Source organism: Quercus lobata, chromosome 5 (genome assembly GCF_001633185.2).
Source record: "Quercus lobata isolate SW786 chromosome 5, ValleyOak3.0 Primary Assembly, whole genome shotgun sequence".
NCBI lineage: Eukaryota > Viridiplantae > Streptophyta > Magnoliopsida > Fagales > Fagaceae > Quercus > Quercus lobata.
This window is the reverse complement of record NC_044908.1, coordinates 10,948,232-10,963,391: the sequence shown is the minus strand read 5'-3', so window position 1 is coordinate 10,963,391 and position 15,160 is coordinate 10,948,232. Positions and strand designations below refer to the sequence as shown.

At 33.5% G+C, this 15,160-nt stretch overlaps 1 protein-coding gene and 1 long non-coding RNA gene across 3 annotated transcripts; both read right to left on the bottom strand.

Moving 5' to 3' along the window:
• Window positions 1-6,436: 6,436 nt before the first annotated feature.
• On the bottom strand, window positions 6,437-7,154 carry LOC115992592. Of its 2 annotated transcripts, none has more exons than XR_004092566.1 (3): window positions 7,068-7,154; window positions 6,876-6,974; window positions 6,437-6,746 (listed from the first exon to the last, which is right to left on the bottom strand). It is a non-coding gene; the product is annotated as an uncharacterized LOC115992592 (long non-coding RNA). The 2 variants fall into 2 exon arrangements; XR_004092565.1 differs by having other exon boundaries at window positions 6,907-6,974.
• A 6,689-nt stretch (window positions 7,155-13,843) lies between these two features.
• Window positions 13,844-14,384, bottom strand: LOC115989932 (putative two-component response regulator ARR20). The gene is made up of 2 exons (XM_031113801.1): window positions 14,279-14,384; window positions 13,844-14,166 (listed from the first exon to the last, which is right to left on the bottom strand). The coding sequence occupies exons 1-2, from the start codon at window positions 14,382-14,384 to the stop codon at window positions 13,844-13,846; spliced, it is 429 nt and encodes a 142-aa protein (XP_030969661.1).
• Window positions 14,385-15,160: the final 776 nt, after the last annotated feature.

Below are 15,160 nucleotides of genomic sequence, written 5' to 3'. Positions count from 1 at the left end.
AATATGATGAAAATAAGCTCATTTAAATGCAGACTTTAATTTCGTCAGTTTGTGTGCATGAGAAATTACCAGGGCCGGCCCAAGTGTTTCGGAGGCCTAAGGCGAAATTTTCAAATGAGGCCTTTATATTATCACTTAAATAATATTTAACTAGCATTTTATATAATAATTTTTTTTAAATCCATTCTTTTTACTTTTTAATATGATTTTTTTTGAGAAAATTTTAAAGTTATAACAAATTTTACTACAAACCGGTGTTGTAATGAATGTGATCGATGACATGAGGCTTACAAAAATACTAGAAATATTATAAAATTTGCAACATGAGAATTACAAATATATATCACCAATCACAAATATTCATTCAAAAATGCATTCAATAGTTTGTTGAAATCCATCTATCATATTCATTGTCACATCAAATTATAAAAGTTATGAAGACCACTATGCACCCTTGAGGTAGTGATCACTATACAAGTATAAGTTTTTGTGAGGTGTGGGTGGGGGGCAATGGTCGGGATTTAAGTCTCTAAAAGAAAGTTTCGCACACATATATACTTAGATTGGGTTAGAGTAGAATTTTTATTTTGTATAAAAATAATTAAATATTTAAAAGTTATGTAGTAAAATTTATAGTATTTTTAACATTTTCTTATTTGAATTACTTGTGATTAGTAACACATCTATTTGTAAGACCTATTTATTTAAATTTGTTTTATCTCTATCTCTAACATTATTTAATTCTTTGAGCTTTCTTAATAGTGAAAAAAATGCAACTAAAATGTTTTAATATCTCCCAAAAATATTTATATAAAAAAAATTGCCCCCACATTTGGGGCCTTCTCTAGTAAGGGGGCCCTAGGCAATGGCCTAATTGGCCTAAGCCTAGGGCCGGCCCTGGAAATTACACTTTATTCTCATAAATTATGGATTAAGATTCTCTAAAGTTTCTAGGACATATTCAACCAGGTACAATTCCTTTAATTTTCACCTTCCTTTTAAATATATATATATATATAAAATAAAATAAAAAAGAAAAAGCCTAAGATTATGCCATTTCATCAAATCACAAACCTAAAAAATAATGCTTTCCATTAAAAAAAAAAAAAAAAAAAAAAAACTCAAAGTCAATCACGAAAACCCAAAACTGCCTCACTCTCCCCTCCTAATACCAATCTCTTGTGACAACCCAAACTAATACCAAACATGAATCCGCTAAAAACCCAACCCACAGGAATAGATCCATTGCGCGTGGCCAAATTCAATCGTACATACATACCACAATCCAAAAGGAAAACCAACAGGAAAGTCTTAATAAAATGACAATATATATTTAATTGCCATTGTTGTTATATTATGACTTGTGTGAAACCTGTGCCTGGTTTTGTGATTGAAATTAAAGATACATTCTTTTTCCTTTTCTTGATAACCTGTGGATGATCTTTTGATTTTTAGACTATTGAGTATTGACTGCAATGTAAGACATTTGGGAAAGATAAGAATATCCAAATCGGATTTGGGTTGGTGGTGGAGTCTAATTGGAGAGTGGTAGTAGGACCAATGTAGTCAATATCATATCGGTTCCAGTCATACCAGCCATTAAACCAATACTAGTACTCCTTTAATATGTTTTAAAAAAAACACCGGGTTGTACTAGCCTATTTTGGCTATACCAGCCTATATCGATATATATTGGGGTTTCAGCCAGTACAATAATTTTTTTTTTTTTTAAATTGTTATTTGAGCTTATACATTGGTTAATGTACTTAATGTTATATTATATAAAAAATATGTGGATTTTAAAATATGCATTTTCATAGTTTAGGAGGGATAAATGTAGAGGGGTATAGCCTAAGGCAGTAAAAGTGTTCTTTCTTATAGTTTATGAGGGAAAGCTTATGAGGGTAAGCGTAAAAGGATTATAGATTTGGAGGTAAAGTATAATTTTCCCTTATTTTTTATGATACCTCTCCTAGTTGGATTACAAGTGACAATAACTCTATCATGTCTGGAGAGAATTAGTTGATTAAATTTAGTATTTGCAAGGTTCAATAGAAGATTATTCAAGACTTGACAAGTGTCATTTATTTTGGTGTACCTTTATGTTTGCTCCATATCTACCATGATAGCAGGTCAATTGGTCGAGTCATAAAGGTTGATTGATAGAAGTGTAAATATGGGATTTTTTGGGGGGTTAAAAACATATTTTGAAGTGTTTCAGATGGTTAGAGCATTACTATCATGTGTGTCAAATGCCAAATATTTGACATTTGACACACCAAACACCACTATTCAAGCCTCATGAGGTGTTTCAAATGTATCAAAATTTTACAACATGCTACAGTACCGTGATAACTTTGGCATAGTACGGAACAATATAGCATATGGGTTTATTATTTTTTTATTCAGCTCTCTCTCATCCCGATCATCCCGATTAAAATATCTCTTCATCTTCACCGACCAATATTTGCTCTCTCTCTCTCTCACTTCCTTGTTCAACCATTTCTTTGCTCTCTCTCCCTCTACTCCACGTCACTGCCTCCCTCTCCAATGAAACCTAGTCGGAACATCAAGCCAGGCCGATCTCTGTTTCTGTGGTTTTTATTATTATTTTTTTTTTTGTTTTTTTTTGTTTTTGTTTTTTTTTTTTTTTTTTTTTTTTTTGCAATGATTTGATAACCGGCTCGGCAGTGGGTGTGTTGAGATGGTGATGGGCGGATCAGTGGTGGTGGGTGGGTCGGATGGTGATGGGCAAATCGGTGGTGGTGCCGATCTCTGTTCTGATTTATTTTTGTTTTTGGTTTTGTTTTCTTGTTTTGGTGGTTGTGATTTGATGGTGGATTTGGCGGCAGCTGTGGGTTTTTTTTTTTTTTTTTTTTTTTTGTGATTGTGGCCACAACAATTTTCTTGGTTGTTGTTGTTGTTGACAACTACGACGGGGAGGAATTTAATATATTATTTTAATGTGTTGTAAATATTATTTTAATGTATAGAATTGAAGAATAAAACATATGATGAATAAGATATTATAAAATGATGTGGTAAAATAATAAAGTAGGTTTTTGATGTATCAAAATGACATTTTTTATAAGAGACCTGATGGTAATGCTCTTAGTGAGTTTTGTAAACATTTGTTGATATTAAATCAACCAAGATATTTCTCCAAAGGGAAAGGTGTTTATTGAAAAGCTATAACTCATTCCCCATAAATAGTGATCCATATTAAAATTTTGAGAAAGGCCCCTTCACCATTATATAAAAATTCACGAGTATTTTTTTCAAGAATGCTACTTGAAGAATTCTTGGCATATTTAATTGTACCTTATGGATAAATTTGCAGCAATCCTTTTAACTTTTTATATTATTTAATTTTTTCTAGAAGAAAAAAAAATGTATTTAATTTAATTGAAATTTTAATTAAACTTGTGATTTGACAGATGACTGTTTTGTTAAACCAATGGCTCTGACTTGAAATCCATTCCGTGTCAAGTTGCGGTCTGAATTTAATAAATGTGTTTCCACATCCAACTATTCTTGAAAAAATAATAATAATACAATTGTTAACTTTTTTTTCTCTTTTTTTAATGGACCATGAATTATTTTGGAGTACACTAGTATGCATCAGTGAAACAAAACAGAAGTAGTTTGAATTAACCAAATTACATCATAGAAGGAGAATTCAACGGACGGACGAAGTGATTTTCATGTTTTCTTTTTTTGAAGTAAAAAGCAAGAGAGTGAGACGTGTGATAATGACTTGTGTGAAATTTGTGGCTGGTTTTGTGATTGAAATTAAAGATACATTCTTTTTCCTTTTCTTGATAACCTGTGGATGATCTTTTGATTTTTAGACTATTAGTTGCAATGTAAGACATTTGGGAATGATAAGAATACCCAAATTGGATTTGGGTTGGTGGTGGAGTCTAATTGGAGTGTGGTGGTAGGACCAATGAAGTCAATATCATATCGGTTCCGGTCATACCAGCCATTAAACCAATACTGGTACTCCTTTAATATGTTTTTTTAAAAACACCAGGTTGTACTAGCCTATTTTGGCTGTACCAGCCTATACCGACATGTATTGGGGTTTCAGCCAATACAATAATTTTTTTTTTTTTTAAATTGTTATTTAAGCTTATACATTGGTTAATGTACTTAATGTTATATTATATAAAAAATATGTGGATTTTAAAATACGCATTTTCATAGTTTAGGAGTGATAAATGTAGAGGGGGTATAGCCTAAGGCAGTAAAAGTGTTCTTTCTTATAGTTTATGAGGGAAAGCTTATGAGGGTAAGCGTAAAAGGATCATAGTTTAGGAGGTAAAGTATAATTTTTCCTTATTTTTTATGATACCTCTCCTAGTTGGATTACAAGTGACAATAACTCTATCATGTCTGGAGAGAATTAGTTGATTAAATTTAGTATTTGCAAGGTTCAATAGAAGATTATTCAAGACTTGACAAGTGTCATTTATTTTGGTGTACCTTTATGTTTGCTCCATATCTACCATGATAGCAGGTCAATTGGTCGAGTCATAAAGGTTGATTGATAGAAGTGTAAATATGGGATTTTTTGGGGCGTTAAAAACTTGTTTTGAAGTGTTTCAGATGGTTAGAGCATTACCATCAGGTGTGTCAAATGCCAAATATTTGACATTTGACATATCAAACACCACTATTCAAGCCTCATGAGGTGTTTCAAATGTATCAAAATTTTACAACATGCTACAGTACCATGATAACTTTGGCATAGTACGGAACAATATAGCATATGGGTTTTTATTTTATTTTTTTTATTTTTTATTCAGCTCTATCTCATCCCGATTAAAATATCTCTTCATCTTCACCGACCAATATCTGCTCTCTCTCCCACTACCTTGTTCAACCATTTCTTTGCTCTCTCTCCCTCTACTCCACGTCATTGCCTCCCTCTCCGATGAAACCCAGGCCGGAACATCAAGCCAGGCTGATCTCTATTTCTGTGGTTTTTGTTTTTGTTTTTGTTTTTGTTTTTGTTTTTTTGTTTTTTTGTTTTTTTTGTTTTTTTGCACTGATTTGATAACCGGTTCGGCAGTGGGTGGGTTGAGATAGTGATGGGTGGATCAGTGGTGGTAGGTGGGTCGGCTGGTGATGGGAGAATCGGTGGTGGTGCCGATCTCTGTTCTGATTTGTTTCTGTTTTTGGTTTTGTTTTCTTGTTTTGGTGGTTGTGATTTGATGGTGGATTTGGCGGTGGTTGTGGGTTTTTTTTTTTTTGGTGATTGTGGCCGCAACAATTTTCCTGGTTGTTGTTGTTGACAACGACGACAGGGGAGGAATTTAATATATTATTTTAATGTGTTGTAAATATTATTTTAATGTATAGAATTTAAGAATAAAACATATGATGAATGAGATATTGTAAAATGATGTGGTAAAATAATAAAGTAGGTTTTTGACGTATTAAAATAACTTTTTTTATAAGAGACCTTATGGTAATGCTCTTAAGTGAGTTTTGTGAACATTTGTTGATATTAAATCAACCAGGATATTTCTCCAAAGGGAAAGGTGTTTATTGAAAAGCTATAACTCATTCCCCATAAATAGTGATCTATATTAAAATTTTAAGAGAGGCCCCTTCGCCATTATATAAAAATTTACGAGAATTTTTTCAAGATTGCTGCTTGAAGAATTCTTGGCATATTTAATTGTATCTTGCAGATAAATTTGCAGCAATCCTTTTAACTTTTTATATTATTTAATTTTTTCTAGAAGAAAAAAAATGTATTTAATTTAATTGAAATTTTAATTAAACTTGTGATTTGACAGATGAGTACTGTTTTGTTAAACCAATGGCTCTGACTTGAAACCCATTCCGTGTCAAGTTGCGGTCTGAATTTAATAAATATGTTTCCACATCCAACTATTCTGGAAAAAATAATAATAATACAATTGTTAACTTTTTTTTTTTCTCTTTTTTTAATGGACCATGAATTATTTTGGAGTACACTAGTGTGCATCAGTGAAACAAAACAGAAGTAGTTTGAATTAACCAAATTACATCATAGAAGTAGACTTCAACGGACGGACGAAGTGATTTACATGTTTTCTTTTTTTGAAGTAAAAAGCATGTGCAGATAAGTGAAAGTGAGACGTGTGATAATGACCAATTTATGAAGCTTAAGATTAGGAAAATGATTTAAAGTTTCAAACCATTAAAGGCCCAGTTCTTGCACACTTTCTACGAATTTTTCATGCATGCATGAATGACCGATGGCCAAGAAATCTGTGGATATTAATTATTTATCGTCACTAACCAGAATCAGTCTTAACATTACCAGATAAAAACTGCACTTTTTTTATCATTCTCGATTAACTTTGAAATTTCAAAACCTCATTTGAGACAACCGACTTAAATAGCGATTTTAAACTTCATAGCTATAGTGAAGTGATATAAAGTCTGCCCTTTAGGAAAGGGTAGAAACTCTTATACATACCAGGTTGCACACACGTGAATTTGGGCTGAAATCCTGAATTTGTTACAAACCGTAGCACTTGGAAGATTACCCTTATTTAAACAAACAGACAGATGGAATTTAAAGCAAACAAGGACTGAAATCCTGAGTTGAAAACAAAATAAAACTACACTTTTAGGAAAACAGGTAGAATCAAAGAGAACAAAGACGCATCCAACAGAGAAGCATTTTTCTTGGATTTGGGATGACGCCACCAGAGTGAGACTTCAGACTCAGATAATCCAGCAAACTGCAAGAGAAACAATGAATAAATAAATAAATCTACTTTCTTTTTTCCTGAATAAATGTCGGTTATTTTTGATAGAAGAATTTTCTAAAACTTGTGCCAAAATGGGTACAAGTTATAAAAATTTCTTACCAGCAACCATGAATGGGATCATGTTACGTACCGGCATCAGAGGTTGTTAAAATGTTCACAAGCACTAACATCCCCATTAAAATTTTCAGCTATTCCATCCTGGGAAGAACCATGTTCTCCATGATCAGTATGAAAAGGACCCAGAAGAGGAGCATTATTGTAGCACAAATCAGGACCTCCAGATATACCTACCAGAAAAGTTTCAAGGCTGGAAAGCTCATCCGGGACATTGAGAACGCTTTCCCAGTCAAAAGGCTGACCTCCAGTGAATTCATTCCGATCTGTTCACTTGAAGATGCATCCATCTGGGTCATCCAAACGTTGCTTTGGTTTCCACAACTAGTACTACCTCCAATGGTTGGTACGTTGGTTTCAAAAGGCAATGTTACACTCTGAAAGCCTTGAGTGTTCTTTGCTGCTGGATCTTGTTGCTGTTGTGATAATATATCTGGCTCATTTGCAACCGTGGTCATTGGTGGCTGAGCCTCTTTTTTAAGGCTATCACGGTATTTCTGCACCATGAAATAGTGAATAGTGAGTATCCTTTACCGAAAGAGAAATCTGACATCATAAACTATGGATCCGGATCCTCTCCATTTCAATATGAAATGGAGAGTGTCCAGTTAAAGGCTGAGATTGATTTAAAATCAATCTATGGCCTAAAATCAGCCACGCCATTTAAAATACACTTAACAGAGCAATGAGTCATAATTAACGTTAGTTTTCAACGTTTCTTCTGTCTCTATGGGTTCTCACTTTCTCTGTCTCTCTCATCAAAAATCCATGGCTCCTCTCTCTCACCTCAACCGAGTTTCTCCCTCACTCTCCCTCGCGCTCCACTCTCTCAACCCCGACTGCACCTCCACCAGTCTCTCCACCTCCACGCTTGCTCTCTGCCTCTCCCTCAACCCCGTCGTCACCGCTTCCCGCATTCCCAACTCAAACCCATAAGCAAAAACAAAAAAAAAAAAACAATAAACAATAACTCACCAGCTGAGATCCCGACCCCACACACTCGCAACCTTTTTAGACCCAGATCAAAGAGAGAGTAAGGGTTGGGGTTTGGAGAGAATCAGGTGTTTAAGTGAGAATTTGATGCTTTTCAGACCCAGATAAGAGAAAGTAAGGGTTAGGGTTTGGATAGAATCGGGAAAGAGAGAAGTTGATGCTCAATCTCCATGGCTACAGCTAGCAACCACCGTGTTCCACTTCACCAATTCCGGCGGTGGTTCCGGTAAATTTCCTCTGTCTCTCTCTTTGATTTTTCCTTCTTTTAATTTTCTCAACAAAAAAGAAGATTTTTTTTTAAAATTTTTTGTATTGTATTAGGATTTCGTTTTCTTTTGATAAAGAAATTGAATTCCTTGTTGTACTTGGAAAAAAAATAATGTGGGTGTTATTCGATACAGATTGTGTTCAAGTGAAAAGACAACAAAAAAACAAAATCTGTATGTATACTAAAGTAAATGATGGTAATAATTGAGCCGAATAGTTTTATTGAATTTGATTAAAGTAGATCTATTTGAAAGATTGGTGAGAACTGATGGTCAAACTCCCTCATACAGGGAGCTGTGAAGTGCCATTGGGTTTGCTATACTTATGATCTGATTGTACTCCTTAGCAGTTAGCTGATATCTTAGCTTGATACGGAGGCTTTAGGATTTATCTTGTTCTAGTACATACTGGTTGAATAATTGGTTGTTTTTTGGGATTGTCTTGTTTGTTTCCAAAGTGTTATTTCTTCAAAATGTGTTTTTAATTGGCTAAAGGTTGAATTTTTATTTTGTGCTTGTTTTATGTCTTTCATGAAAAATCTGATTTGTAAACAGTGGCCAAAAGGCCATTGGTTATAATTGAGAAGAATAGTTTGTTGAATTTGATCAAATTAGCTTCATTTGAAACAATGCTGAGAACAGGCGTCAAAGTGCTATAAGGTTAGCTCTACTTATGATTTGGTTATACTCCTTAGCAGTTAGTAGATATGGGGGCTTTAGGATTTATCATAGCTTATTAGATATTGATTGATTTTTGGGACTCTCTTGTTTGTTTCCAAAGTGTAAGCAAACTTGCAGCACTACTTCTTGCACAGAAAAAATAAAGTTCTTTTTTTACTAGAGACATGCTTTCTTGTAGCTAAATTCATGGGCAGTATTTGGGTACAATTCCATTATCATGATCAACTTGTGAGTATTTAGGTAGTTTTAGTTGAATTATGGCTTGGAGTTCTGTGTAGCAAAAAGGCTTGATACAAATAGCTCAAGCTTGTGACTTTCAAGCTACTCACTGTGAAGCAAACGAATCCCTGCTTGATCTAATTTTTATGTTTTAGCTGTTCCCATAAAAGTTTCAAGTCCTTCAAGGCGATTGGATTAGTTGTAAATGGATGTGATGGTGGTGATCAACAGTTATTATTACCATTAAAGTAATGCATGATAGGAAATTTTTTTGGTCTTATTATCATTTATCAAGTTTCTTTACTGCTAGATCAAGTTTTTTGGAAATTTTGATATATGTTTATCAATGAAATCACTCTTTTGTTCTTTTGTCAGGTTGAATGGCATGATTATAGGTATGCAATTCTTCTTTTGATCACTGAGAGTGAGAAAAGGTGAGTGCTAGAGGGATTAGTGAAGACCATGAAGCTGGCTTTGTTCACGATTTTTTTTTTTTTTTGTGAGAAATTGTTCATGAAATTTTAGATATAAAGAACATGACTCATATCTATTTTAGTTGGGATCAAAATCAAGATGTAGCTATTTTGGCTTTCTTGAAACACTGAAGTCACATATTTATATTGTAAAACTAATTTAGCTAAGCTATAAAGCCTTTTTGTTTTGGGTTTTGTTCATTTGGTTGTGGATAAAAATTTCAATGAATTTTTGTTGTCTTTGAGAATCATAATTATGAGCTTGTCTTTGAGAAGAAATTACTAGTTTTTATGCGCTCTGGTTGTGCCTTTTATATAAGTACTTTGTGATGACTGATTTGGTGTCACTAAAGCAATTAAGGATTAGTTTCTTAAAGATTTATAAGATACTTAAAAGCAATCCTAACATATTTATTGCTAACAAAATCAAAGGCCATAGCTTGGAGAAACTAGCACAGTTATATATTACTTGTGTAGTAATTTTACATTCTTTAAGATAAGTAATATGAGGTGGAATACTGCCAACCACAACAAATTTACAGTAGATACTGTAGATGCTCCTCAACTGAGAATGGTCATGCTTCAATTTTTTTGCTGCATGACCGATGCTTCTAAAGCCAAAAGTTAAAAATCAAATTATTATTAGAAATCCGTCAACAACAAATATAATGCATCTTGAAGTTAAGCACTAGCAGCTAAGGATTCTTTGAAATTTTATTTTAATACAAAACAAGAAAAAGGAAAGGGAGAGAGTTAAAACCATTGCACTATTCATAAGCTCAAGTGTGCAATCTCAGGTGGAAAATCTGCTACTGATTGTGTGAAAGAAAAAAAAATCCACAATACTTTATTGTAGGAATGTGAGAATACCACGTGAGAGAACAATTAGTACCTAAATATAAATAATTACTACTAAGAGAAAATTACTGTGAAACAAATCATATTTTGCTATCATTTCTAGTAAATTTTTTATATAAGTACAATCAACCTGAATTTCTTAACTGAATAGAAAATTAAAAGGGATAAAGGATTCAAAACATTGTTTTTCCAGTACTAATCACACGTAAGTAGTGATGGTTTATATGGCAATTTCAACAAATATTCTGTTACATTGAAGCTCCAACTTCATCTGAATTCACTGCAACTCCATTAGGGGCATCATCTCCATGAAGCTGAGCAGAAACATCGTCTATGGCTGAATTCAACTGAGCAATCTTCTCTGTTAATATTTTGCGGGTTCTCTGTAGTCATCACACCACCAATGCAATATCAATGCATTGCAAACATTTTAAAAAAAAAATGATAACTAAAACAATATCAATAATAGTTAAAAAAGGATGAAAATACAAGTTAACACAAACAATTTGTACAGTGTTTCTTTTTCTTATTTTTTTTATTGAAGCACAATTCATAAAGCTTACTTATACATCGAACCATTATATTTTTCTTGTTTTTCTTATGACAACCAACCATAACTAGGCCTTTATTTGTAACCAAAAAGACTTTACTTTCAAAGTTGAACACATTAACAAACATGCATACATGCATAATGAATAATTTAAAGGATTGCAAATGCAGGAACAGCTTCTCACCTCCAAAGTTTTCTCCTCATCATATATAAATTTCGGCAACTTCCTCATTAGATCTTTTCTGTCAGCTCCAGCAAGTGCCTTGCTTATCTGCAAAAACTAAACTCATCAATACTTCAGCATAAAAAAATTTTGAAAAATAAATAAATAAACAGTGCATCTGAGCTGTTAATTGTAAGAACAGTATATAAACCACATCAATAGCCCAATACATATTGATGCATCACATGGCTGTTTAATTAGGCCAAATAATTACATACATTTACATATTTCTTGATACTCTGACTTTAAATGAAATATTTTTACTCTATAGGCTCAAAAATGTGACAAAAACACATGTATTACTCCAATTAATTAGAACCTAAGGAGACAGATGCACAACACTCTCATTACAAAGCCACTAACAAAGATACTTGCACAATTTGGTTTTCCATCAAATAAACCAGATTTTAGATCATTAAAGTGTCAAAACGAACACATACACTTCAGTGCATTTCACAACTCAAACCACAGTAGTAACATAGGAAATGAGAAAAAACTGATCCATTGTGACAAACTTCAAACTAAGAAATTATTATCAAGCTAAGAATCATAGTTCTGTTTTAGTGAAAGAAACTAAGGAATAAGAAATGAATACTCTTAGGCAAAGAAATCAGGATCAGAGGAAAAAATCATAGATTTAGTATCATAGGTAAATCATCATTTACGTTAGTATACATACAGATTTTGTTTTTTTGTTGTCTTTTCACTTGAACACAATCTGTATCGAATATAACACAAATTCCACATTATTTTTTTCCCAAGTACAACAGGGAATTCAATTTCTTTATCAAAAGAAAACGAAATCCTAATACAATACAAAAAATTAAAAAATCTTCTTTTTTGTTGAGAAAATTAAAAGAAGGAAAAATCAAAGAGAGAGACAGAGGAACTTTACCAGAACCACCGCCGGAATTGGTGGAGCGGAACACGGTGGCTGCTAGTTGTAGCCATGGAGATTGAGTATCAACTTCTCTCTTACCCGATTCTATCCAAACCCTAACCCTTACTTTCTCTTATCTGGATCTGAAAAGCATCAAATTCTCACTTAAACACCCGATTCTCTCCAAACCCCAACCCTTACTTTCACTCTGATCTGGGTCTAAAAAGGGTGCGAGTGTGTGGGGTCGGGATCTTAGTTGGTGAGTTACTGTTTACTGTTTTTTCTTTGTTTTTGCTTATGGGTTTGAGTTGGGAATGTGGGAAGCGGTGACGACGGGGTTGAGGGAGAGGCAAAGAGTAAGTGTGGAGGTGGAGAGACTGGTGGAGGCGCAGTCGGGGTTGAGAGAGTGGAGCGCTAGGGAGAGTAAGGGAGAAACTCGGTTGAGGTGAGAGAGAGGAGCCATGGATTTTTGATGAGAGAGACAGAGAAGGTGAGAACCCATAGAGACAGAAGAAACGTTGAAAACTAACGTTAATTATGACTCATTGCTCTCTTAAGTGTATTTTAAATGGCGTGGCTGATTTTAAATCAATCTCAGCCTTTAACTGGACACTCTCCATTGCATATTGAAATGGAGAGGATCCGGATCCATAAACTATCACTCAACAGGTGTGATTTTTCCTTAAGAGGCATCTGACTCGGTAACTTGATAAATCACCATTTCACACCAAGTTTTAAGTCAAGAACACTTGATATCATGTTAAATTAGCATGGTCCTAACTGGATACGACCTTTATAATCGTTATTCTAATATGATTGTTTAAGTTTAAATAGATATGCACATGCTGGGGAAAAATCAATTAAGGATACAATAAGAATAACAATTACCTGAAGATGGCTGGAAATCTTTTCCCTATCAACATCTTCGAAACCCTTAAAGTTACTTTGCAAGAGTTGCAAAATTTTCTTGGGAGTTGCATCTGCTTCAACATATATAAGATATTGTAATACAAGCTAAAATGCTAATAGTGAAGAATGGGATGGAGTGCACAAACAATCATAACGGCTGAGTTTAATTACCTGTCTTCAGAAACAAAATTCCATTCTTAAGAAAAAAAAATTTCTATTCTTGGACTTACAGAAACACAAAACAACCCTAACAGATTGCATTTAAAAAATAATAATAATAACCCTTAGTACAAATATTTTTCCCAGAAGTTGCATTAAGAGAATAACCCAAAAAACTAATAAAAAGATTATTTTCAACCTCATTGAACTAACCACAAACTAATGATTCCAAAATTAACATTAGTTATTGTTTCAAAAAAGGAAATATTAGTTACATAAAGTGACGCTGGTATGATAAATGCATACCCTTAAAGAAAAAGGGTAAAACCTGTTTTACACACATTCGTACATCGATATTTTTGAACTGAAATTGTTAGTTGAAGACATGAGTTACTCACGATTTCAGTTCAATATAACATGTATATGGATGTTTGTGCAAAACAGCGTGCGTGCAATTTACACTACCTTCAGGGAAAAAAAAAAAAAGAGAGAGCACAGATGCATTATATGAATTTATTGAATTATTGCAAATAGTCGTACAGAAGTGTTACAGAATTAAGGCTCCATACAATGTGCTATATTTCTCAGCGAGAATAATTAAAATGGACATATTTAATTTATGGGGAACTAGTTCCAGTACAGGGGCTCCATATGTTTTCCTTCCCATATCTAACAAACTCTTTTTTTAGTCATAAAGGGGCACTAAATTATTTAAAGTAATTGACTTCACCAACTTGCAACATTAAAAGCAATGGACAAAGTGAACATGAGCAGATAAATGACTAGAGTGTGAGAACAACAAATTAATGCAGATAAGATTACGAAAAAGACTCATACTAGCAGCGCCCCCCAGTTTTTGCACACTTTCTACAAACTTTTCATGAGAGTCTGGTGTCCAAGACATCCGCTGATTTTTCACTCTGGACACATTATTGTCTTTCTTGAAAAACATATATTTCCACACCATCTTAAGAACACTCATCGGGATAGGCTTCAGCAGATAATCACAGGCGCCATTTTCCAAACTCCGTTGAACAATGTTAGGTTGAGCATCCTCGGATGTCACTACGTAACATTATAAATATAGAGATGTTAGATTCACAAAATTGTTAATGAAACAGAAAATGACATACTTATCCAAGAAAAAGACACACACACACACACACAGTGTACTTACCAATAACAGGCAAATCCATCTCTCTACCAATTTTAAGAAGGTCAACTTCATTCACTCCAAGCAAGCATTGTTCAATTATAATAATATCAAATTCGCTTCCCTCCATCCTTAGCAGAGTTGAAGCATCCTCCACTCGAACGCATTTAGTAACTGCAAAATATTTGTGCTTAGGGTAACTGGTCGAATTGCCATTTAAATTAGAAAAAAATTATAGAAAAGGAATCCTATCAGAGGCATTGTTAATGGAAGCATTACTCAAAAACTTAACCTAACTCAAATAACAAAATCAAAACCAATCCAACCAAGAAATCTAAACCCAAATCACATTCAATCCCCAAATCCAAACACTTTTCCTTATATTGTGCCTTCACACTACTCTTTCTCACTGGACAAGGCCTAGCAATCTCGAATTAGCCAAAGATTTTCTGTTTTGTTATTGGTGGGATGTGGGTATTCGCAATTTTTATATCGATATTGAAGTAAAGCTTTTTCAACTTGAGGTGAACAGGGGAACCTTCTTCTGCATTATTTTTGAAAGAGGCAAGTATTTCCCAATGGTGGTTGAACAATATTGAACGTGCTATATTAGGGAGTAATCTTCAACAATTTTTTACCTTCAAAGAAGGGGACACAAATTTTTTTGCAATTTAACACCATTTTGCTAATAATTTTGTTAGTTATCATGTTTCCAAAACTATTTAGTAAATTAGCATCTCGAATCTATTAGAATCGAGTTTGTTGTAGGAAATCAAGCCTAACACACTCGATTTCAACCTTTTCTATCTCCTTTGTTATGATAACTGACATGTGACATTTTAATTCGTGACAAATTATTTTTTTGGTCAACTAGTTGAACATATAAAATCAAATGTGGTCTCTCAA